Source organism: Wyeomyia smithii, chromosome 2 (genome assembly GCF_029784165.1).
Source record: "Wyeomyia smithii strain HCP4-BCI-WySm-NY-G18 chromosome 2, ASM2978416v1, whole genome shotgun sequence".
Taxonomy (NCBI): domain Eukaryota; kingdom Metazoa; phylum Arthropoda; class Insecta; order Diptera; family Culicidae; genus Wyeomyia; species Wyeomyia smithii.
In genome coordinates this window covers 66,200,098-66,226,323 of record NC_073695.1, presented here as the reverse complement: position 1 = coordinate 66,226,323, position 26,226 = coordinate 66,200,098, and the positions used below count along the sequence as shown (strand labels likewise).

At 40.9% G+C, this 26,226-nt stretch overlaps 2 protein-coding genes across 15 annotated transcripts in view; one reads left to right on the top strand and one right to left on the bottom strand.

Moving 5' to 3' along the window:
* The window catches only part of LOC129725961 (G protein alpha o subunit), a 207,414-nt gene that overhangs the window by 69,353 nt on the left and 111,835 nt on the right, over nucleotides 1–26,226 (bottom strand). The gene's annotated exons all lie outside the window — the stretch shown is intronic.
* The window catches only part of LOC129725959 (probable cytochrome P450 49a1), a 40,327-nt gene that overhangs the window by 4,932 nt on the left and 9,169 nt on the right, over nucleotides 1–26,226 (top strand). For all 3 annotated transcript variants that reach the window (XM_055682428.1, XM_055682427.1, XM_055682429.1), the window contains 7 exons: nucleotides 11,357–11,606; nucleotides 23,472–23,718; nucleotides 24,022–24,138; nucleotides 24,397–24,473; nucleotides 24,612–24,807; nucleotides 24,900–25,065; nucleotides 25,222–25,391. In XM_055682428.1, coding sequence (XP_055538403.1) covers nucleotides 11,387–11,606; nucleotides 23,472–23,718; nucleotides 24,022–24,138; nucleotides 24,397–24,473; nucleotides 24,612–24,807; nucleotides 24,900–25,065; nucleotides 25,222–25,391 — 1,193 coding nt within the window. In that variant the 5' untranslated portion in view covers nucleotides 11,357–11,386. The remainder of the gene's footprint in view (nucleotides 1–11,356; nucleotides 11,607–23,471; nucleotides 23,719–24,021; nucleotides 24,139–24,396; nucleotides 24,474–24,611; nucleotides 24,808–24,899; nucleotides 25,066–25,221; nucleotides 25,392–26,226) is intronic.

Sequence of the window (26,226 nt, the reverse complement as noted above, 5' to 3'; positions counted from 1 at the left end):
AGCAAGCTGTACCTGCTTTTAGCATTCTCATTTTTTATGTTCTTATCGAACAATTCCTCCCTGAATTGGAGTCTTTGAACGGTTTTGGTCTTCTTTCATGCAGGTAGTCATCAACGTCGCAGTTGCCGTCTTTGAAGCGACATTGTTCCACTTAGAGCAGCATTTCCGTAAACTTTTTCAACTCTCGATGCGCTTCAGTCATCATTTTCATTGAATGAAATTAGAAAAATAACACTTTTTGCAAAGGACGGTTTAGACATTTACACACATTTTTTTAGCTATGCAAAATCGATAACCAACTTAGTTGCGGACCCAAAAACTAAAATGTTTTTTTTTCAGATTATTTATATTAATATTCAAGCTGCTTTATTTGTTTTATCCACATTCATCTTACAAATTGCACCTTCACCTTCACCTTCAGTTTAATTAATTAGAGAAAACATTGTACAAATTAGGATAATTTAGCTGCAAAATTAAGCGTTTGAGATTTTTTTTCCAGAGCCAAAAGTAGCCTTGGAATTCAAAATGCCTTTTGGGTTCGATTTTCAGCCGGTGGATATCATTCCGGTTTCGGAAATATCTATATTGGTGGTATTTGACCATTTTGTGCAATTTATCACAAACTGGTAGACGCCATCTTGAATTTTTTCAACAGTCTGGGATCGATTTCCGACCTGTGATATCACCTCAGTGACGGAAACTTTGAACTTGAACCGCTTTGACAAGTGGGTGGTCGTGGGTTTCGCGATAAAACAGGACAGAGAAACGAAGAATAGTTCTTTTAAATAATAATTGTAATCATAGACCGCACCAGAAAGTATGGTCACACTTAGAAATAACTGAATAATTAAAATTTTGATTTCTGACTTCAACTTTTATTACGCAAACATTTTTTTGAATACATTCACTCACAAATACTGCTTCATGCTGTTTCTCATTATCTACCGTATTCAAAACAACGAACTTTCCCTCTAACCGTCTCCAAAAGGTTCTGCACAGACGCTCTTCCAACGGAAGTTTTCACTTTGATCCAGTCTTTTTTCGAATTTTTTCACTGTATCTGAAGCTCTGACATATTTGATGAGGTTTACCTTTGAGTGTATTTCCGGGCAATTTGGCGGAGTCATGTGCTTTGGCACAAAAATGATCTCGTTGTCTTTAAACTATTTCTGAGTGACTTTCGCATAGTGGCAGGATGGCAAATCAGGCCAGAACACTACTGAGCCTGTAAGTTGACGAGTTAAGGGCAGCAATCTCTTTTGCAAGCATTCTTTAATGTATGTTTCAGTGTTCATAGTATCAGTTGTAATGAAGGGGTTAGAAAATTAACCACACTCGCATATTGCTTGCCATACCATAACCTTTTTCCCAAATTTTTCAGAGTAAAAAGACGTCTAATCTTTCTCAAGAGTTTTTTCTTCCCATACCGTGTAAAACTGTGGTCTTGGCAAAGTTTTATAGTTCAGTTTTACAGACAGTTTTGGACTTTTTTTCGGCATACGTTGCTTCTTGTTCAGACCACGTCTTAGCATGTACAACGTTCGTACCCACCTTTTTTACCTCTTCTTTTTGATAAAATATAAGTCCTTTTTATGATAAAAGAGTAAAGTAAATTTCGATTATGGCAAGAAAAAACGGGCCAGAGGAACGTTTGTTGAGAGAATTCTAATTGCCGATAGAATTGGCAAGGGAAAAAAGCTTGGTTTAGTAGCACAGTGATTTATTTTGCCATTTACGTGCTATTAATTTAAAAGATGTTCAAAGAAGTTAAAAGAAATTCTAGAAAGCATATTTTGATGTAGGAAGATGGGCTATCAATCTACCAAAAAGTGAAATAGAAAATTTATTTATTCATTAGTTGAGGAGCCTCGAAGTGGCAAAGTCTGCTTTGTCAAGCGAATGATGATAAGTTTGGATCTTGGTAGAATTAGACCGTTCTCAGGCTCCTCTTATCCTTCCTTTCTTGACTCTTCCCTCACACTAAATTGCAGAAGAAAACAAAAGTTGAATGAATACCCCTCCAGGCAGTTATAAATTTGCCGATATTTGGCAGGGTAACTAACAAAGCGCGGTGAAGAAGAGCAGCAGAATATATATATAGGCGTGTTGGGAGAAGGATAAAAGTATAAAATGACAATCACCGACCACGGTGGCAACGAAACCTTCCTTTTCATTATTAGTCGTTAAGCAGGTATTAGACGAAGCAAATATTTGCTTTTTTTCAATACAGATTTTATGTTGTGCAAATAAAAATTGTACCAAAAATAGCAAATATTTGCTTCGTCTAATACCTGCATTAGAGATATAGAAGGAATCTCGGTCATTGGCAACGATTGTGACACTTCCTTCTTTCATTCCCTAACCGACCGTAAGGACGCGGCCGGCGGCGTAATTAATCTTTACAAAGCGGAAACAACTGAATTGTTGTAAATTGAAGATGGTAAATTGGGGAACAGGACACGAGGCATATGGATGTTAGGCATAATGGATACGGGGCATACTGCCACGAGGCATAACGGACGCGAGGCCGAATAGACGGGAGGCCGAATGGACGTGAGGCCGAATAGACGCGAGGCTGAATGAACGCGAGGTCGAGTGGACGCGAGGTCGAGTGGACGCGAGGCCGAGAGGAAGTGAGGCGGAATACGGTATTATCGTCATCATCATAACAGCATAACATGTATTTCAGCACTGTTCGAGTGAATGCTGCCCTTATTCGCTACCGCTCGTTCGGACTTAACTAAGGGAAACAAACTCTGTTTGAGTAGACCTAGCAAACCAGTAGATTAGTTGTTTGTGTGCGAGAGGCCGCCGCTTCCAACGGCGGGTCGGCGGCCGGTTCAGACTGTGGAAACCACGGCGGCGGCTATGCCTCCCGTCTATATGGTGTCATCCAGTGTTGCGATTGGAGTGCGAAAATAAAACCTTTTTCACACTCCTGCCGGAGCACGAGCAGCATGCTATGTTTTCCAAAACATATTCGCACACTTTGGTGAAGCTCCTGAAAGCTCACGGCTCCAGGTGGAGCGCGACTAGCAAAAGCAACACTCCGGTTACTCTTTTATATTCAATGCTCCGACGTGATATTTATCACGCCGGAGTGCATCTATATGAGCGAACACCAGGAGTGAATCGATTGCTATGATTAATTTGGGCGCAAAAGTAATTTGAACCACATGTTTAAAACAATGTACCTATGTTATCATACGATAGTTTGCGCCAAATACTGCGTATGAGGTCTCTATCTCTTTTGCAATGAAATGTCAGCCTTTTGCTTAGATAACTGGAGATTATTAAAAGGTTGTTAGACTACAAACATTTTAACAAATAAACGTTCAGTTGTTGTTAAAAATGTTTTGAAAAACAAATTTTTTAAAACTTCTGCTTCTATGATCCAGAGTTGGAAAAAGTAATACATTTCAATCCGTTTTGGGTTTAGTCCGGTTGGCTCCGTTCGGTCCGGTTCGGAGTCTGGATACAAAGGTCCCCAGTTTTTTCGAGCTACAGTTTAATGACAAATCAAAAAATGTCTGATATGCATGTTAGAAACAGTTTGATGAAATGAATGGAATGCAAAACAAGTTTTGTTGTAAATTTGAAAGACTCCCTCAAAACGTTTTTTATTTGTCGAAGGGTAAGTGCCCCGGAACTCCGGCAGCGGTTTCTCCGTCAGATTGTCTACAGCTTCCTAATGCAAAACCTGCCAAAAAGCAACCGATATCGATGTAGTGTGATTCATTACCAGATAGAAAATTGCATTACCTCGGCAGCGGTCGCTCTCCGGCAGGATTTGCATTAGGAAGCTACAAAAAACCTGAGGGAGAAACCGCAGCCGGAGTAGTTCCATACCCTGCATGAATTTTTCAATCAGAGTTGTGATCGTTTATATTACAAAAAAAAAATCTGAAAATGTTCTCCATGTTTTTGCACAGTGGTAGAAATTATTTAGGTTTACTTCATCAGCATATAAAAAACACAGTCTTTAAAAATATTCAGTATACATATATGTATTTTCTTTGCGATATGTCACTTGAATTGCTATTATGCTTTTTCAAAAAAAGGCAAAAAAAAAACAACCTGCAATGTAAATGTGCTGCTTGTGATTTTAATGGCGTTGAGTTTAATTTTGAACGGAACAGGTTACTATTAAGATAAACTGCAATATGATCATCACTCTTCGTCCGTCTTAACTTATATATTAAATTTCAAAAAACCAATTCGAATTTGGAATAACTGATACATTGAAATACTCGTATTTTGTCATTTACCTGTTTTACGTGGAAATGCACAATATTAAGTCATATAATATTTATACCAAATGTGCTTGGTGTGAAATGGATGTACAGCCGGAATTCGTTGATTAAAACACGGCTGCCACCCAACTAGCGAATCGTGTTCGTTGAGGCTGTAGTACACTCTTTGACCAAGCGTCAAATATTTGTCACTTTTTGACAGATTAAATTTTCACAGATTTTTGGTCGGAGATAATTGTTGGTCAAAATTATTTGACAAACTTATTACACTAAGAAAATATTTATCGCTGGTTCGTTTCTCGGTTGATTGATTATCGAAAAATGTCGTTGTCAAAAAAAAACGCATGTATCCATGACCGTTCACCAAGAGAAAGTTTGTCTGTTTGTCATTTACGAGTTTTTAAAACTATGTCAAAGAACATAAACTTCGTTCTTCTGTCTTGCTTCTGTGGTAAATATTCAATGTATTTGGTCAATACTTTTTTATACTAAAAATCCAACGAAAAGCAGCGTGATGAAGAGCAAGCACATCACTCTACTTCCTGCCTAAAAAATGGAGGATCACGACGCTGGATATTTCCGGTGAAGGCATTACAGAAATAAAAGAACAAACAACCTAACAATAAACCTCTGAATTACACACAAAATGTTGTAGATGTATAACATTTACTATTTAAATTACGCGATTGATTATGTCAAAGATGATTTGCATGAAGTGTCCAGCTAGTAGCGCTGAGGAACAAACTTATCAATGCTGAATGAATTAAGCGTAATAACTACACATGTTTACAAATTTTTTCACAACAATAAATAATATAATTATATTTTAGTAATTTTTTTTCATTTCTTGGACCCCTTACTTGAATGCATTTGAATGATGTTGACTTCTGATATTAGAGCGCTTTTTAGTTGGGTGACGGCCTAGCGAACACCCAACGAGCGAGCATCACTGTATATGAGAAATTTCATTAGGATGGCCAAATTTATTAGTTATTTAAAATTGTTATTTTTGATTTGGCTGAAACTTGCCACTTACAGACATGTATATGCATTTTTAGTTCTCAGGGGAAAACCGATAGTATTGAAATAAAAACTAAAAGAACACGCTATAAAGCTTGTGCAAATAAGGCTTGTAACTAGATGGTCAAAGTTTGAATTTCGTTTATCGAGGTTGATACTTATTTTTCGCCGCGGAAAGTGTGCTAAGATTACATAACAGACTAATAAAAGTAAAAGCAAAAACCCTGCCTCTTCTGCTTCTTATAACGTGGTATCTATATAGTTCTGTGAATAAAAAAATATTCCCGTTCAATCTTTAATTTTATTGTCATAAATGTATTTAATGATAAGGAACATTACTATTAAATCCTATCCCACCAGTTTCGATTAAAATTTCATTCGCGAAAAAGAAAACTAATCGCAGCAAACACATGCATATGCCTGCAGCTCACGTCGGAGTGCGAGGCGGTCGGAGTGGCTGCTATGATGCTCCACGTGCGCGTGGAGCAAATTAAATAGAAATCCAGCGTGTGCATGGGTTGGAACATGAATACAACTGGTTGGTGTTGCCTGGGCAATGTTGCCATCCGACACTAGCTAAGTGAGAAGGTGCGACGCGATCATTGGCGCGTAAACCATATTCCGGCGGTAGAGGAAATGCTTCGCCAACCTGAGCGTCTGTTCATCAAGATGGTGCGGCTCAAAACAGCGTCTGATCTCCATGTCAGGAGCGGCTGATCAACGTCCTGGTGGCAGCGTGGGACTCTAAACAGAGCTGACACGATGGTCCCCCGGCGAGACAGGGGGTTGGGGCAGGCCCAACAAGCCGCCCCGGAAAACAACATGTTACAAACAAAGTAAGAGATAATACGGATCGGAACAATCGGCATAGACCTAGGCAACGAAATAAGGACTACGATTGAAAACTTGGGACATGGAACTGCAAATCGCTCTGCTTTCCAGGATGCGACAGGATAATCTATGACGAGCTACATCCACGCAACTTCGAAGTCGTAGCGCTGCAGGAACCTTGTTGGACAGGACAGAAGGTATGGAGAAGCGGGCACCGGGCGGCTACTTTCTACCAGAGCTGTGGTACAACCAGCGAGCTGGGAACCGGCTTCATAGTATTGAGTAAGATGCGCCAACGCGTGATGGGGTGGCAGCCGATCAACGCAAGGATGTGCAAGTTGAGGATAAAGGGCCGGTTCTTCAATTATAGCATCATCAACGTGCACTGCCCACATGAAGGAAGACCCGACGGCGAGAAGGAAGCGTTCTACGGGCAGCTGGAGCAGGTCTACGATAGCTGCCCGCGACGGGACGTGAAAATCGTTATTGGGGACATGAATGCTAAGGTAAGCCGGGAGGCAATGTACAGACCGGTAATCGGACCAGATAGCCTGCATGCCGTGTCTAATGATAACGGCCATCGGTGCGTAAACTTTGCGGCCTCCCGTGGTATGGTAGTCCGAAGTACCTTCTTCCCCCGCAAAGGTATCCACAAATCCACCTGGAGATCACCCGACCAACAGACAGAGAACCAAATCGACCACGTTTTAATCGACGGCAGGTTCTTCTCCGACATCATCAACGTTCGCACCTACCGCAGTGCGAATATAGATTCGGACCACTACCTAGTAGCTGTGTGCATGCGCTCGAAACTATCGACGGTGTATAACACCCGCCGAAGTCGAACGCCGCGACCAAATATTGAGCAACTGCGGGACGCCGAGGCTGCACAGGAATACGCGCAGCAGCTGGAGGCAGTGCTACCCACGGAAGAGCAGCTTGGCGCAGCTACCCTTGAAGATGGCTGGAGGAGCATCCGATCCGCCATAGGTAGCACTGCTGTAGCGCTACTAGGTACAAGGGCCCCGAATCATAGAAATGACTGGTTTGACGGCGAATGCAAACGGTTAGTCGAGGAGAAGAATGCAGTACGGGCGAGAATGCTGCAACACCGCACGAGAGCGAACGTGGAACGATACCGACAGGCACGGAACAGCCAAAACTCAGTCCTCCGAAGGAAGAAGCGCCAGCAAGAGGACCGAGATCGCGTAGCGATGGAAGAGCTGTACCAAGCTAACGACACTCGGTAGTTCTACGAGAAGCTGAACAGCTCCCGTAAAGGCTTCGTGCCGCAAGCCGATATGTGCAGGAGCTTGGACGGCAACCTCCTTACTGACGAGTGTGAGGTGATCGAAAGGTGGAGGCAGCACTTCGACGAGCATCTAAACGGCGATGCAGTAGAGCGCGAGGACGGTATGGCAACTGATCTTGGTGCACGAGCAGAAGACATCAGAATTCCAGCCCCCGATCTTCTGGAGGTGGAGGAGGAGATTGGTCGGCTGAAAAACAACAAAACTGCTGGAGTGGACCAACTTCCCAGCGAGCTATTGAAATAAGGTGGAGAAACACTGGCTAGAGCCGTGCACTGAGTCATTGTCAAGGTTTGGGAGGAAGAACGAGTACCGGAGGAGTGGATGGAGGGTATTGTGTGTCCCATCTACAAAAAGGGCGATAAACTGGAGTGCTGCAATTACCGGGCACTCTGTTGAACGCCGCCTACAAGGTACTCTCCCAAATACTTTGCCGTCGACTATCGCCATTTGCGGAACAGTTCGTGGGGCATTACCAGGCGGGATTTATGGGTGCCCGCGCCACCACGGATCAGATATTCGCGGTTCGGCAGGTTATGCAGAAATGCCGCGAATATAACGTGCCCACACATCATTTGTTCATCGATTTCAAATCGGCGTACGACACAATCGATCGGGACAAGCTATGGCAAATTATGCACGACTACGGTTTTCCGGACAAACTGACGCGGTTGGTCAAAGCGACGATGGATCGAGTGATGTGTGTAGTTCGTATTTCGGGGGCACTCTCGAGCCCCTTCGAAACCCGAAGAGGGCTGAGGCAAGGTGATGGTCTCTCGTGCCTACTGTTCAACATTGCCCTGGAAGGTGTCATTAGAAGAGCGGGGAATCACACGAGTGGCACGATTTTCCAAAAGTCGGTTCAACTGTTTGGTTTCGCCGACGATATTGACATTGTGGCTCGGACCTTTGTGAAGATGGCGGATACGTACATCGGACTAAAGGCTGAAGCCAAACGGATTGGACTGGTCATCAATGCATCGAAGACGAAGTACATGAAAGAAAGGGGTTCACGTGAAGACAGTAACAGTATCAGTAACCTCCCATCTCGAGTTCAAATTGGTGGTGATGAAATCGAGGTGGTCGATGAGTTCGTGTACCTGGGCTCACTGGTAACTGCCGACAACGATACCAGCAGAGAAATTCAACGGCGCGTTATGGCAGGAAATCGTGCATACTTTGGTCTCCGGAGGACGCTTCGATCGAGTAGAATTCGCCGCCGCACCAAGTTAACCATCTACAAGACGCTGATCAGACCGGTAGTCCTCTACGGGCATGAGACATGGACTATGCTTGTGGAGGACCAACGCGCCCTTGCGGTGTTCGAGCGGAAGGTACTGCGTACCATTTTCGGTGGACTGCAGATGGAAAACGGAGTGTGGAGAAGGCGAATGAACCACGAACTTCAGGAGCTGCTTGGGGAGCCATCTATCGTCCACACCGCTAAGATAGGTAGGCTGCGGTGGGCTGGGCATGTTGTAAGGATGTCAGACGACAGCCCGGTAAAGATGGTTCTTGAAACCAATCCGTCAGGGACGAGACGGAGAGGTGCACAGCGGGCAAGGTGGATCGATCAGGTGGAAGACGACCTGCGGACCCTACGCAGACTGCAGAGCTGCCGAACTGCAGCCATGGACCGAGTGGAATGGAGACGACTCTTACGTACAGCAAAGGCCACACCACGGCTTGGGACTGTTTGGTAAGGTAAGCATGGGTTGCTTGGAGTAAACTCCACTGTGTGTATAGCTGATAATACGCACTCAGGAGGGCCCGCCAAGCAGCAGATGCGAGTGAGCTTTGCAACACTGGTGTCATCGGTAAATTGATCCCAAATAGCCATCTATATGTGGTTCTTTGTGCAACTGTTAGCTCAAATCAATCACGTAGAAGCAACTACGAAATGTGCGGTGATGAAGCTTAAGCTTAGATGAAGCTTCAGATTGAGCTAGACACCGTCTTCAGCTAAGTTTTAGGTGAATGCAAAACAAGAAACTTGCCGACGACATTGTGTTTCTATCTCTTACATATCACGAGCCACATAAAGTTTTCTATAAAAAGCCACTAAAATCTTAATTTTTATTTTAACTTTCTTCCCAGATTTTTTTTTGTAGTTAATTCGAGTAGCGCAAGTTATCTTTATTCTTTATCTTCAAAAACAAAAAAGTTATTTGACATATTCTGATATTTTTGGGGGCACTTTCACCTCAATTTTATTCAAGGAGGTAAAAAATAACAGTGGTCAGCAAAAACTTGCATTTTCGGATGGCTTATAACTTTGCAAAAGTTTAAAAATTCGAAAAAAATCTGGGGAAAACCTTAGAACGAAAATTTTGATTTTTAAGTGCTATTTCATAGAAAACTTTGTGTGGCTAGTTTTAAACCAATAAAATAAGCATAATCAAAATAAGTCGTTGAATATGAAATCTGTCAATTCATGCTCATACATGTATTTTTTTACATCTGCTTTAGTTTGTTAGAGTATGTTTTGTTTCAGTCAAAGAAAACGGACCTCAAACTCTTGAATTTGTCAATAAAAAGCAAAGCCTTGGTGCTACCTTCCGATTTGGAACTCGATCTTCTGTTTGTGATACACAGACTTCGCAGCCAACTGTTTAGTGTACAGGAAATTTGCGGGGCTAGCGCTATGATCCTACTGATACTGACAGTCTTCTCCCCAGCCGAAACTCGAACCTTGACGACTGGCTTGTTAGGTCAGCATCGTATCTCGGGACCAGCTGGGAGATTTTGTCAATATAGGCATACAATACAGGGTCCTTACTCAACTTGCAACTTTTTTAAAGTTATAGACAGTACTATGAACAAACTTTGAAACCTTGATAAATCGTAATATCGACCCAACAATTCACAAACAGAGTGTATCAAAACTTAAATCGTAGTTGTGATATACTTTGGACCAAGCAATGTCACTCTAGCAGGAGTTTGATTTTTTCAATATAGTTGAAACGATTCGCCGTGTCAAAAGGTGCAGCCACAACGTCAACGTCAATAAAACGTTCTTCTGCACTCGACTTCTCTTCTAAAGTATACTGACGGCAAACTTGTTTTAAATTTGCGTCAACGGGATCCTGTTCTGCGATTAGTTTCGTATTTTTTTGTGCGAAATTTCGCAGAAATTACAATTGTTTGAATTCTTGGAAAGATTCAATGTTCACTTTGAAGCATTTACAATCAATTTTACGCCCAAAGTAAAATTAGTTCGAACGGAAGTAATATAAAATGCCACACGGGGGGTAAAAAACCACCCAAACACGCTTAAATATAATTGTCGGATATCGATGGGTCGACGGTTCTCTCTAGCTTCGATAGGCCTTGAGCTTACTTACAAGCGTTTCGAGAGGGTCAACGATTTCCATATTGACACACAGCAGCCGCTATGGGATTATCTTCGCACTGTTTATGCTTCAGCCGGTTTGGCTGTCTACTCTGAATAAGGCGAAGGTTGTTGTGACGGTATTGCAAACAGGTTTGAAAATTCGTTGGAAACTTGGACACTGTATGTGTGCGAAGATTCACCAACAGAGTCGGAGATAACTATAAAGTTCAGAAGCTCAAATTTTTATTCTAAGGTGAAATTTCGTTTAAAATATTACTATCGTTTAATTGAAGACTACGTGCTTTCGGATTGTCGAGTCTTTCTTTTAATATTTCAAAAAAAGGCAAATATTTCGCACCCCATGCTAGACAGAGTCTGCGCAAACCTGTTCGCTTTGAATAAATTATTTTTTTCCAAACTGTGTGTCGGCGGAAATTGACGCGATGACAGCGGATTTCGATTTCAACTGACAATGCGGTAACAGTCTACCGGGTGGGTTAGAAGGTATGACATCTGTGCCGACTTAGTGTACAAGAAAAGCTAATCACTTCCAATTTTGTGATGATTCTGTGATTGATATGTGATTATTTCTATTTTCTTACCAACAGGCAAGGATAAGATACAAAAAGAAAAAAAAAATGGTGGGACAAAGAATCGCAAACTCTTTACTCAAGAGATCGGCATTTTCAACGGCAATCAATGTATTACCAAACGAGGTGGCGGCAGTACCCCAACCGGGTACCGGGCAGGAACTACGAGCAGCAGACGCTGGCGGTCATGTCAAACCCTACTCCGAAGTGCCAGGGCCGAAAGAGTTCCCCCTAATAGGAAACAGTTGGCGATTTGCTCCGCTAATTGGTGAGTAACAGTTCAGATTTTTCTAACCTTCCACGTAGAATGTCACCCAGAACAAGTTCCCGAAAATGATGATTGTGTGAGTGATTAAAGTTGAACCGGAATATGACAGTAACACTGATAATCTACAGGACCTAAGAATGCGGATATTGGAATCTTTGTCTTTATGAAACCTTAATTGAGGTTAGTAAAGTTTGTCTGGGTTGATTCCACATCGGGTGCCATATCGAAACAGGATGTTCTGTAGGTTTTAGTTTTTAGAAATACGTCTAATTTTGAGGCTGTGAGAGAACCAATGAATTTATGTCTTCTTTATGTTTTTATGATTCACGAAGAACGTGGTTCAAAAACAGCAGAAGTTGATGCCAATGAAAATTATTGTCAAACGTGCACATATTCTGCGGATTTCATTTTTCCCATCTTGCGATGTGCCAGTATCATGATACTGGCTTTTCGTTGCTTTATGGGTGCTAATAGCAAGACTCACCTACCATGAGGGGTCATGGAACTTTGCAAAAAGGTTCAAGGTCGACTCTTTGGGTACAGTGAACTAAACACGTGCAAGCACGCCATGGCGTGGCATACTTTAAACTCTTATTAGAGTTTTTGGGGTTATGCAAAATATATGTCTGAGTCTTTGAGAGAAATTCACACTCTGAATTTTGTTTTCTTCAATAAAGTATTGAAAGACTTGAAGAAATGTTACTTGTCATATGAATTATTTCTTTTGAGTCAAACAAGCGGTCGTGTCTCAAACACCATCTTCTAACTTTTTTCTCGTTCAAAATGATTGAGAAAATGATAAATATTGTCGTATTCTCAATATTATATTTAACGATCAATTTGTTTTGTTTAAGAAGCGGGTATGCTTCTTCAGTGCAATTTTGAAATCTGTTGTCCTTTCCATCGGTGGACTGCGCCAATGCATAAGCAAACAAGACATCAATAAATCAGACTTACCCTTTCTCCATTAGCGTGTGCGCTGAGTTTACAGTTAATTGATAAATGATCTTGTACACATGTAATATCCATGGAAACGACCCAGCTCCGGCGGACTTTACAACCGAAACAACGGGAGAAATAACCCCAAAGCCCCAGAGATCGGGTATTATGTAACCTGAATGGCTAAATACCGGACGACAGTAATGTGGAGAAGGTCGTAAAAAAGGAATCACACTCAATACACAGTTTCATGGCCTACTTTTAAACACGCTCGTTTGTGTAGGGTCTCACCTTACGACCTGAAAGTTCAATCAAAATAAAACTTTGATACTGGTTTCAACTTGACTGCACATCGGTCTGACAATTGATTAATAATCCGTAACACCCGATAATTGTCACTGAAGTTTGTTACCATCAGCAACCGAAAAGCGTTGTTTTACTTCACACCTGTTGCCTCCTCGTACTACACTCGTTACTGTTGTAAATGGCGATAAACATTGCTGCATGAGATTTCATGAAACAGCTACCGAAAATCAATCATAATTAATTTTACATTGTCCATTTTCTGCCCTATTTGGGCGCCACAAAACGATATCGGTGCAATCAAGAGCTTTTTTTCCTCGAGTGGCTTAAAACAAGAAAACGAGGGGCGGTGACAACGGCACAAGAAGTCCGAAAAATACTTTACTGGCTCCTGTGGCGTGCGAAACATTCGCCGCTTGCGAATTTGTGCAGCTCATGGTAAGTTTTGATTATGGAAACGTACATTGTTGACGGCTGTGTGATTATTGCCGGCTTCGTTATGCACGCTGCACCGGTGCCAGCGGTGGGGCGGCTCACTTCGAAGGCAATAAACCTGCAATAACGACGTTACGCTTATTGACGCGGCCGTACGGATCAGTCACGTTTGCTTCCGATTCGAGCTGTGTTGTGAGCAACTTGGGGAACTTGGCGAGGATCGGTAATGCTGGGAAAGAGCACTGATCGATGATGGATACTTTGCGTAATTCTTCGGGCTGGCGGGTTTTCCGTATTCTACGTGCGTTGCGTCTCGGAATGGTGTAATTTGTGTAATTGCTGTTTGTTTGAAACAACTTCAATTTTTGAACATAAACAAATGGCACATTTTGCGGTTAAATTGGGTGCCAGCGATTTGCCACACTTCAGAAAAAAGTTTGAATTTCATATACATACATGAAATTCATATACGAGTTCTCAGTTTTCGAGTCTTCTTTTTCTATGCCACAAAAGCGATCATCCTAAAGTTTTTTCATAGCCTTCAACTGATTACGGATCGGACAATGCCGAGTATATGTATTTTGCGAGTCATAGCAACGTTCGGTGTGATAACCGTTTCGATAGCCTACCAATGAAAGTGTTTGTCCAGTTGGACTCTACCTTCAAAATCTCCTATGCTCCCAGTTCCATTTTAAGTGAAGAAGCGGATTTGCCACAGAACGGTTCAGGTTCTAAGAACTGATGAGACGATACAAGTCTTGTAACTTTATCGATTATTTCGTTCCCATCGATTCCATAGTGACTAGTGTTTGAAGTGATAAAAACACTCTTCCAAAATGTTTCCCAATATTAAAGAATGTGTCTAAGAGTAATCGTTAAAGTTAATTATGTTATAGTACACGAAGGGCAAAAATTAGCCCGTTTGCGGTAAAAAAAATGGACAAAAATTGCCGATTTTTTATGGATTTTCGTTTAATCGCACTGACGAAACTACTCATGCATCATCAATCATAGTAACTCATGAGTTAGTAAAAAAAATTGACAGCTCTATCAGTCAAACTCTAACTGTGATGGCGAAAAAAGTGAAGCTACTCTGTTCAGAAGTGTGCCTGCAACAGAGAGTTCGGAATCACTCTCTGTTGCAGGTGAATACCATATTTGAGAATCACGATCTGTTCTCTCTCTTTACCCGATTCCTGGTCATCTCTTTGTGTGCTTGGCCTCTCACGAAGTTAACTCAGCCTCTTTCGTTTCCGGACCATCGCTTAGGTAGGACGTGCAAGTAAGTAGCTCTTCTGCAGAACTTTACCCATCCGTTCGGTCCGCCGCTAAGGATTGAGTGTTGGGACGCCACACCGGGTATGCCCGTTCCGGCATCTACAACATCTTGACATTATTGGACAACGATCAGAGCATCGAAAGAAAGCCCGGTTCCGGACGGCTAACGACTCTGAGCGACAAGAAGCTTCGAAGGATGCTGAAGAGGAAGACCGAGGGAAAAGTGGCTAAATCGCTGCGTGCACTTGGGCGGGAGGCTGGGGCTGGCCGTGAACGGGGAAAAGTATAGTACGAAGTGCCTGCCAGAAGTTGCGTCGTTCATCAAGAAATACCATAAAGGCGAATACACGGTGTTCTGGCCAGATTTGGCGTCGGCCCACTACTCGAAGCGATCGTTGGAGGAGATGGAGCGACTGAATATCGATGTGGTACCGATGTCGGCGAATCCACCCAACGTCCCCTAGCTGCGTCCCATCGAGAATTTCTGGGCAAACTTGAAGCGCAATATCTATTCCAACAATTTTGAGATGATATTAGTTTGATGTTCGCCACAACTCGATCATACATAGATAGCGGTAAATAGCGGTACATACAAAACTAATCTGAAGAAAATAAAAATGTATAAGACTTCAAGTTGCAACGTCTTAAGAAAGACGGTTAATTCGACTTGACAACAGAATTTCGAACTTCATTCTCATGTCTGCTACCAGTCAACGTCAGCACGAACAGAATTTTGTTGTCTCACATCCGCAACAGCGTAATAAACTGTGATACACCTCCTGCTATCTGCTTCTATCCGCTACGAGGAAAAGTTTGATTGTCTACCTTCCTAGTTGCAGCACGACACAAGGTGTTATTTTGTTGCCTGGCTAAGAACCCCAGGAGCTCCGTAGACGCAAGGTTACAATGTTCGCTTTGACAAGCGGGTGTTCGTGGGTTTGAATCTTAGTAGAATCAGGCTATTCGGTTTTCAAACCGAATGGCCTGATTCTACTAAGATTTAAACCCAGGCTCTCTACCATATACTCTTCTTCAAGCTGAAGCACTACGCCTGTTGAATTTCCTCCTAACAGTCGCTCTTATAATAAAACTAGTCTGAGTAACGTATAATAGTTATCTTATGGAAATTAAAATTATGGGGCGATATTGGCTGGAGGAACGAGGTTTTGATATGACTCCTTCCCCTTGAAATAATAAGTCATTCTTAGAAAAGAAAGAGGCTCGGTATAGTAGATCAGTAAGCTTGGAACGGAAGAGTAACACCTTACACATAAGCACGGATATAAATGATAACCGTAGCACTTACTTGTGTAGTGTTACTGACAGTAATATGAAGTGCGAAGTACAGAAAACTCCTGGGCAAAATCACAATAGATCAAATGCCTCTGATTGCAGTGATGAGTTCACATAGAGAAAAAAAAGAACTCCATTGGTTCAGTTCCACTGTTTGCACATTTGTATACTTATCTTATTAAAAAAATCCCTTTGCTTCTTGCAAAACTGGGGAAATGACATATTATGTGGAGTCACGTACAACAACAAAATCGCACGGTTAGCCTTAGGGCTAATAGCGGTCTCGATCAACTAGATTAGTTGAGAGAATTCGTTATCGATATTGTTTTAAGCACATTTTGCATGTGTAGGATAAGTACAACGATACACCGTGTCCCAGTGCTGAGTCGAGAAAATTTCCAAGTTGAAAAGATCCTTGACTCGGTCGGGAATCGAATCCGATATCACAACCGTGTGGGAGAACTAGCCGACCGACATCGTGAACCACAGAACCACGGGGACCACATACGCCACCTACAACATAAAACTCAAATAAATGTCGCCAACAGAAAGCAAGCTTGTGATTATTTACGCGCTTCTATCCATTGGTACCCGCTGATATGCTGCTTATAACCATACTTGTCTTTTCTCCTCAGAAAACCTTTAGAGTGCAGGAGAACATCTTGCACTGCGAAAACAACTGCTCTCACACTGAAGAGCAAATCAACGCACATGCTAGAAGAGAACGACGGACGTTGTGTGCTTCCTGAAGGCACCGCGTTGAAATCTAAAATCTCTCTCTTGCGAGACAATGAACTATGGTGTGCTTCCTCACACGTATGGACATCATGCACAATAATTACACAGCAGAGCTATCTGCGGTGCGTTTTACAGTTTGTTTCTTGAGCATGGCAGAAGAGGAAACGAGATTGGGGGAAAACAAATAGACTGCGTTGCTCGTGCCGGTCGAGTTTACTCCGGTCGAATTCGTTTTTGCGGTGTAGCTACACGAGGACTACACTTTTGCTCGGTAGATTTTTTTTCACTTTCCGGACTACTCGCCAGTGAAAACTGTGGTGAACTTCTGCGTTTTCTCTGTGAAGTGATTCACCCCTCTTGTTTCTATCAGATCTGGGGTGAGCTGGAAGTGTCTTTATCTTTCTGTAGGTTGGTTGAGAACCTTTGGAGTGGAGAAAGAAGCAGTGTGGTGAAAGCATTTGCTACACGCAGGTACATACTGAAAGGGAAGTGCGCGGTGAATGTTTTCTTCGCTCTTTCCACATACTGAGGAGAATGACAAGCATGCTTCTAACACCACAAGTTTGAGGAAAACTTCACCTATTGATCAGCATCCGACACTGTTTTGCGCATAAAAACCGACGCACAGTGTGTCCAAATCGAGAAACGGACGGAAAAAGTATTTTTTCAAGTCCTATCTTATCCATAAATTCTAGAAAGTTGCTTCGTTTACTGCTGTTCTTCATAAGCTTTAGGGCGCCATACCTAACTTTTTAACGTGACTTGCTAGACGAATAGTTTCTTCTGCAAAGTTGTGTAGAATTTCATTACAAAACTGTTTGCTGAATTCCTCAAACCTCTAGAAATTGAGATTTCTGAGCTACAAGACGTTTTCTAAAAAGGCTTTTTAAAAGCAGTTTTTCATCCGTATGTTCAACTCTAAGGCCTAAAACATGACTGTATAGAATTGAGAGTGACGTGGTGAATCAAGATGAAAAATTTCAACTGCTTTGGTCGAAGGGGGGGGGGGAGAGGGGGAGAGGGGGGGGAGGGGAAGTTGAGACAGTTAGGTAACTGTGATGTTTGCTAAAAGTTGTAAATTTGGAGTAGGGTCAGGGTGTTTAGCGTTACGTAATTTTAGGGATGGGGTGCCATACCGAACGTTACTCGTTGTTACAAAAGGGGGAGGGCGCCAAAAATCAAAATTTTTAGCGCTACGTAATATGTGTACGATGGCTTATGCATGAATGGAAATGAATAGTCTCTTCTCTGCATTTGCTATGTAATTTTTAATCTTTCAAAACTGCTGAAAAGTTAATTGAAAAATTATGTCGTATCGATATAAATTGATATTTGAAATGCTAATTGACTGAATATAAAGCAAAGTCTTGGTGCTACATTCCGATTCGGAACTTGACCTTCTGTTTCTCATACACAGACTTCGCAGCCAACGAGAAAATTCATTTAAGTTTCTGAAAAAAAAGGTTGGTGGCACCAAAATTCACAGGAATTGCTAGAAAGCTACAATCATTCATTTTTTCCACTCTGAGATTTGGGGACACATCTGTGTTGACCATTGTAATTGAGTTTGCCGATGAACTCTTGTTAATCAGTCAACTTAGAAGACAAAGAAATGATTTTTCTTGCAAAATTATCTTGAATTAGCTTATTTTTAACTTTATAGAAGAATATGTACAGTAGTTTTATCAAATGCAAAAAATAAGCGATGAAAAAACCGTGCTTTTTTGACAAAAAATGAGAATATTCAAATTTGGGTCGTTTCGCCGAAGCAACCAAGGAAATGCATTTCCTATTTCAACCGAAATTTGTGAGTTGATGTATTATTGATCGGAGCTTATAAATCCAAAGTTTTGTGACGTTTTTTTTTTCGATTTAAAACTTAATTAGCGATTCTCTCAAAAGGCTCCCTCTTCGATTTTGATTTTGACCGCGCCAATGTGTTCAGCAAGCGATTTTACGGCTTTGTTTGCGTAACATCGTTAAAAAGGCACCTTGAAACATCTCTCCGATTACACAAACGCCTGCCAGGATACCATTTCGAATGCAGCGTTCTATGAAGAAGCGTTTTCGTGCGTAGACAAATTCTAAAAATTTTGCAAATTTGAAAATGTTGTCGGTATCTCATGAACGCTACATTTTATTGTTTGTTGATAAGTGATTACTATGTAGAATCGTCTGCTGAACACATGGTGGTCAAAATCAAAATCGAGGAGGGGGCATTTTGAGGAAATTTTAAGTTAAGTTTTTAATAAAAAAAAAACACAATAATGGCAAAACACCCCAGAAAAAATTGTCCATCAAGTACGATTCTATATCAAGAACCATGTGTCAAAATCACTTGTAGCTCTTCGGGGTTCCGAGATATCTGTAAATTAAAAAAAGTGTTGTTCTAAAGTCCACTAATCGGTACAAAAATTTGGATGTGTAAGTTCCGGCCCAAAATACAACAACTCAAAAATTTTGGTCGAAATCGGTGATGCATTTTCTCGGTTCCTTGAAATGGAATAACCCATTTATATTATTTTATTTGAGGATATACTTCATCTCCATTTTTTATACATAATAAAGTAAACGAGTTGCCTTCCAGATGTAACCAGAAGAATTTTTTTTTTTGATTTGGTCATCTGAACATAACTTTACTCAGAAACTTCAATTAAAAAAATAGAGATGTTTTTTCAGAGCCGCCCTAAGCAAAATTGCTTGAGATCAGCCAATTCAAGAGCAACAAAACAGTAATTTTCTACAAAGATGCTTGAAGTCAAATGATCTACAGCTTTCCCGATTTTATTACATTTTTCTGTAAACAAACGCTTTAGTTGTTTTATTTCGGTGATTCTTGGGTAACATTAATTCCACAATCAATTCAAATGTAGAACTACAAAAAATTGTATCAAAAACTCTATTTCCGCCTAAATTGTCGTTCTGTATCACTGTGCAATGCATGCATTCAGGTTTGTTATACTCCTTAATATGGGAAAAGAGCGGAGTTAAAATTCCCCTCGCACTCTTCCGGCATGACCGTTGCGTGCAGTCATTTTTTGCACTGCACTTCTTGCTTCTGCTTCATGCTGTAGAAAAGTAAATAACGCATTTGCCGCTACACCACAGCCGAGCGAAACATAAGTGGTGAAGCACGTTAGTGAGAGTACACAAAAGTACACCGCAGTGTGCACTGCTGAGAGAATACAACAGAGACAACTTGAGTTTTCTCATAGAAAAGTGTGATGCGAAGGAGTGCCTGTATTTATTTTTGTTCAGTTCTGAGATACAAAGCAAACTCAACAAAAATGCAATTTACTCTCTAACTAAGAAGCTCCCCTCATTTGATATTTATATGTTCAAGAGACTCACTGTGTAGTTATTTTGCGTAATGTCCTTTCGTGTGAGAAAGCTCACTTTAGTTTATTATCTCTCAGGAGAGATATTTAAGATTCCAGCCACCAAGGTTTTTTTTGCAAGCTCCTTAGACACACACGATTCGCTGCTCTCTTCAAGCAAGTGCGTCGCTTTATTCAGCAGTGTAAGAGTAGTAGTTTGCGCAGTGAGAGATATTCTTCTACAAGTTAGTGATTCTTTGAGAAGAAACGAAAAGCCGGCTTTCAAAATGGCACATGACACGTACGCTTCTACGCTATACCGACAATCTCATATTGTTTTCAGCTATAGAGGCGAGCTTCCAAGCTGTGTGAAACTAAACCACAAATGATTGTTTATCAATTCAACTTTTTATTAAATAACAATTGAAAAGATACACTATTATACTTCCATCAAAGATTTGGCGTTCAAAGTGATAGTAACATAATATGCATAATGCATAATATGCATAATGCATAATATGCATAATGTTATTACCAATTTGACATATTTTGTCATGCCAAATTTTAACATGTTTTTCCAAATTTTGGAATTTTCATGTATTTTTGAAAACTAATCTCAGTATTACTAATGCTCGTATTACTAATGCTCTTTAATTACCTGGTTCTGTTTCACTTAAATAACTTTTGTCGGACTCTTAGAGCTTTTTTATCAGTATTACGTCAAAAATTTAAATTATTAGTAGTTTGTTCATCAATTTTGTCAAAAACTGCACTATTTCGCGATTAATTTAGTATGTTTTTCTTTAAATTTTCAGTGTCGTGTAATTTATTTGTTACATTTGAATACAATTTTCGTTCACTTTTTCATTTCTAAGTTTTATACTCAGCTTGAACGATACAACCAAAAATATGTTTCTGCTATTTGAACTCTAGATTATATTTTTGAATAACGCTTAAAGATTTTCAACTATTTTATAAACCATACATACTTGTTAAATGAACCTGTGGGCTGCTATTTGTCCTATCAGTCTTCTAAAGAGCATTTAAAATGGTACGAAAACAGTTAGAATGAAATATCTAGTTTCTATGAGGACATCCCAAGCAGAAGCTTTTGATTTATTTTTGTCACGTGCATGAATAATAATTTTGGTAGAGTACTAAGTAATATTTGTATCCATAGCTCTACCCAAAAGCTTTGATTTTAGTTATTAATTCATGATCTCTATTTTGAAAAACTACTTCATTGAAGACACCAAGCGTCTGTATTCAAACTCGATTGTCGATTAGTGCATTGGGAAACGAAAATCGGTACATGTTAGAGGATTACAAGGCTCATAAATTGCAGACCAGTTAGCAAGCGCCGCAGCGTAAAGCTGTGTAAAAGTGCAAGTGCACGGCTACCATACCTGTGCTGGAGACGGTCTGTCTGGCTTTCGTTCTCGGGCGCCACCAGGACAGACAAGTAGAGCAATCATATTCATGAATAAATTAACCAATAATTAACTTCGTCGCTGTGCTCCCCGTAGTTGCACAGTAAGACTACGCTGCGATAAGTGTGGTCAATATTGTTACAAACTATATAAAAACTGAAATTTTATGTTAGGAATCGCCGTATGGCAAAACGTAAAAACTTAGAAATTCGTAACCAGTTTTTACCAATGTGCTTTCAGGTCGAAAATGGCATACTTGTGACAAGTTCCTTCATCCAACGTATGTTGATTTTTTTTTGTCAGCAAGAAATTCCCTACTTGCGTGTAATTTACCTTCACCCCATAGCATGTAATAACGGATTAGGGTACTATGTATATAAAGACGATAATAACAAAGACAGAAATAAACTAGTGTGCTTCAAAAGGTTAAAAAAAACTGGGCGTTTACGTTCCATAGGGCGTGAGGCCGGTTGACTTTTTTTTTCAAACTGACTCATTACCAGATTATGTTGCGCAAACACCGGAAAACCATCGGAGACTGTCGGGCACCAGGCCCATAAAGAGTGGTGACTCAACCCGTGAAACCGCATCGTCTGTGCTGTCAGTCAGCGCAAACCACGCGCCAGTTTCGGTCTGCATGCTGGAAGGTGATGAACACCGGTCACGTTTTGCATAACAAGTACACACATATGTATGTAGTGCCTAAAACAGTGAAACCACCCTCCTCCAGGCCGAATCGTTCACAAATAAATTACAAGAATTAACACATGCAAGTTCGTACGTACCACTGACGAGTCGTTAATTGCCTATCTTCCATTTGAATATTGGATGTTTGCTCGTTTACATTTCGCACAAGAATTCGTCGAAGAATCTGCCTATTTGATGTGCACAAAGCGACGCCGTCGCCGTCTCATCACTCACTGTGTGGCCATCAATGTCAAATACGAAAATTGATTGGCTATTAGGCGGTTTTTTTCTCACGCCCCCCCGTACGATTCGTTCGGTGTTATTACGTTCTTTTTCGAATTGATTATAGACTACGTGATTCCACGATTCTTCACGACACGACAATATAAATTGAGATATATTTTTGTTATATATGTCAAATAATTAATTCGATTCTGTTGAAATGTTTCTCACTCAAATTTTAAAAATGAATTTTGTAGTTCTGGGCAATGTTTATATCTCGATAAATAGTTAATTCCATCAGCTATAAACAGTTGTATTTGCCCCAAATAGCCAAAATAAAAAACATCATCGTCCCGGGACAAACCAACAAAGGATAATTACAGACACAAACCGCTTCTGCCGTCACGCTCTCTGTCTTAGCACGATTGTTGTTTGCATATAGACGCCAAAGTTCACATTTTTCGACAATAAGCCTGACACGAAGCCTGAATATCAAACACGTCAACAACGGATTCAATCCGTTGTCATAAAATCAAAAAGAAAGCGACAAACAGTTTTGCGGCCGACCTTCGGTACGCGGCTGCCTGCCCCCCTTCCTATTAAAAAAAAAAACGCGCAGCGCAATAAATTATATTGTTACGTAACGTTTGACAAAAATGTGCTTTCCATCTTGGCCTTGTCACACTTTGTGTTTTGCTATGGCTCATTTGATGCTCTAGTTTTTTTTTGCTTTTCTGTGTCAATCTGTTCGTTTACTTTGCTTGAAAACCGAATCAACTGTTGGCGTTCGTTCCGTCTTTGTGCAACAGTTCTGTATCTGTTTGCGAGTTTTTCGAGAAAGATAATAAAAAATTGTTTTAGCTGATTAAAAATATATTTGATTCATCCATATCAAATATTCGAGCTTCAGGAATGAATATCTTTCAATATAAGCTCTTCGATAAAAATAGAATAGAAAAAAATTACGCAGAATTGACTAAAAAAACAATGAAAATAACTATGCGTCTCCTTTAATACAGAGTCGATGGAAGCACCTTTTTTGCATATCCTGTGAATTAACATCATAGAACATCATAGTTTTTCTACCTCATGACTCATGAGGTCTTCATCAAAACGCTTCTAGATTCGAGTAGTTTGTTATTTCAAGAATTTTCAGAAATTAGATAAATTGTTCAACACTTTTGCGATTAACTAAGCCCCTATTCTAACTCCAATTCCCACAGGCCAGTACCGCATCGAAGACCTGGATAAGGTGATGTGCGATCTCCATCGACACTTCGGGAAGATCGCCAAGGTGGGCGGCCTGATCGGACACCCGGATCTGCTGTTCGTGTTCGATGCCGACCTAATCCGGGAAACCTTCAAGAAGGAGGAAGTTCAACCACATCGACCCGCCATGCCGTCACTGCGGAACTACAAATCGAAACTGCGAAAAGATTTTTTCGGCGATAACATGGGACTGATTGGAGTGTAAGTATAAATGTGTGTGTGCATGTGTATCCGCAAATCAACGCAGCAATACTTTAGGGGAGCGTGTTAGGGTAGGACAGAAAAACTGGTTCCATTCAATGCGTTGCGTTTTGTGTCTAACGTTCGCAAGAAACTGAACCGGTGGCTCCAAACAAGTAAAAAAATTGATGCGACCTTGAACTTGACCATGTTTTTTTTTCCTTTCACTTTCCTAATTGATTGCTTTAAACGATCTACGTTGTTTCAGATCGCTTTCACATGACTTTTTGTTTCTTTTTTTTATTCTATTTTGGGTCTCAACAGACACGGCGAAAAGTGGGATGCATTCCGCGCTCAGGTACAGCAGGTGATGCTGCAGCCGTCGACTGCGAAAAAATACATCGCTCCACTCGACGAAATCTCCACCGACTTTATGGCCAGGTATAGTTTGAAACAAAGCGCATTCATTCTCACCTCATTAATTTCAATAAACTTCCACTGAGCAAATAATGTCGATGCTTTAAAGCACAAAAACACCAGTGACATTATTCTAACTCCCACCAATCATCCTTGTTCATTGCATACTAAACTGAACACTAACCATACCAACATCCATACCCTAACTATAGTTTAATTAATCAACAACTTTTTTCTCTCCTCTTCTCGTTCCTGTGATTTCCCTCCATTTGCACTGTCCAGAATACACGAAATGCGGGACGAGAACAATGAACTGCCGGGTGACTTCCTCCATGAGCTCTACAAGTGGGCGCTCGAGTGTAAATAGCCAAAGCAAAAAAAAAAACGAAGCGAATCGCTTTGATTAAACATAATCCCATTTTTTATAAACCGAAACAATGTTTTTTTCTGTTCCTCCCATTTCCGTTGCATGCTACGCGGACATCCAACGAAAACAGCGATAGGACGTGTGGCACTGGACACCCGGTTAGGCTGTGTTTCGAAAACGGGCAACGAGGAATCGAAGCGAATCATCGACTCAATTAATGCCTTCTTCTGGACCGTTGCCGAGGTCGAACTGCGGATGCCCATCTGGAGGATATACCAGACCAGTGCCTACAAAAAGTACATCGGAGCGCTGGATTCATTCCGAGAGTAAGTACAAGTTTGGCGAATACAATTATTATAACTTAAAATCTTTGTGTCGTCTAGCAAAGCTTCAAGTTTAAAATCTGTTGTATTTTTAGTCTCTGCATGCGTCACATCAACATCGCCATGGAAAAGATGAACAACAGCGGCGCAGTGAAGAGCGAAGAGCACATTTCGATAGTCGAGCGCATCCTGCAGAAAACGAACAATCCTAAAATAGCAGCCGTCCTGGCGCTGGATCTAATTATGGTTGGCGTTGATACGGTAAGCGACCGAACAACCGACTGACTGACAGACTGCTTTGATCGATCAACCGCGCAGGTTTGCGTCACTGCTAATCTGCTCGATTTTTCGAGCAGTTCGATACGGCTAGAAGACAGTGGCAAGTTTTTGTTTTTAATGTTGCTACTATTTTTGTAGACCTCAGTGGCGGCTACCTCGACCATCTACCAGCTAAGTCAGAACCCGGACAAGCAGGAAATTTTGTTCAACGAAATCAAACGCAGCCTGCCCACGACTGATACGAAGTTCACGACTTCGATGCTGGAAACGATGCCCTATCTGCGTGCTTGCATCAAGGAAACTCTCAGGTGAGTTTTCGGTCGTTAGATTTGAATGGTAATGGAATGGCATCGGAATTTAAGACACCATGTTAATCCCCCGTAATTGGTTGTAAATTTTTGATGATCATAAAATTACTGGTTATGTGGATGATCATAAAATGGGTATGTGGACCATGTTAAACATAGGCACAGGAGATATTTATTCATGTCTAACTATTTTACCCAGATTATAATAGTTAGACGCGACATTGATCTTTTATCTAAAGCAAAATCTTCATGTCGTTCACGTGCTGTAACAGTTTCGCAAATGTATACAAAACTAACGTTAAAAATAATTTCAAATTAATAATTTCTCAATATTCAAAGCTCAAGCTGGAAAAAATGAAAAGATCATAGCTTTTTAATCATTCCTGAGATTTCACATGCCCCTAGCAAATATTACTTTATTCAGAGACTTGTGTGAGTTTTCTCAAAAGCGACGAGCCCGGCGCGCACTTATTGCATACACTAGAGGCTCCAAAATTCACAGGAAAGATTAAAAAGCTTGAATCTTTTTAGGGTGACTATTTTGAGCTTTGTTCGCTTTTATCGACCAGTGTTATTAACACTAAATTATTTTTTAACCTTTTCTGTATACTATTTTTTCAAATTTTGTCTCAATATATTTGTTGTCACTTTAAACCAAATTTCATCCCATCTAGAACTCCGTCTCTAAGGAAGTCCCGCTACAGGAGTGTGAAATAAAAATCGGAAAACGGAACAGGGAACGAAATTTGTTCTTTTTGAAATGCTTAACACTCGGTTAAATTTTCAACGGGTTTCCCCCGTTCTTGCAGCATCTGATTGGAGAATCAGCTACGCA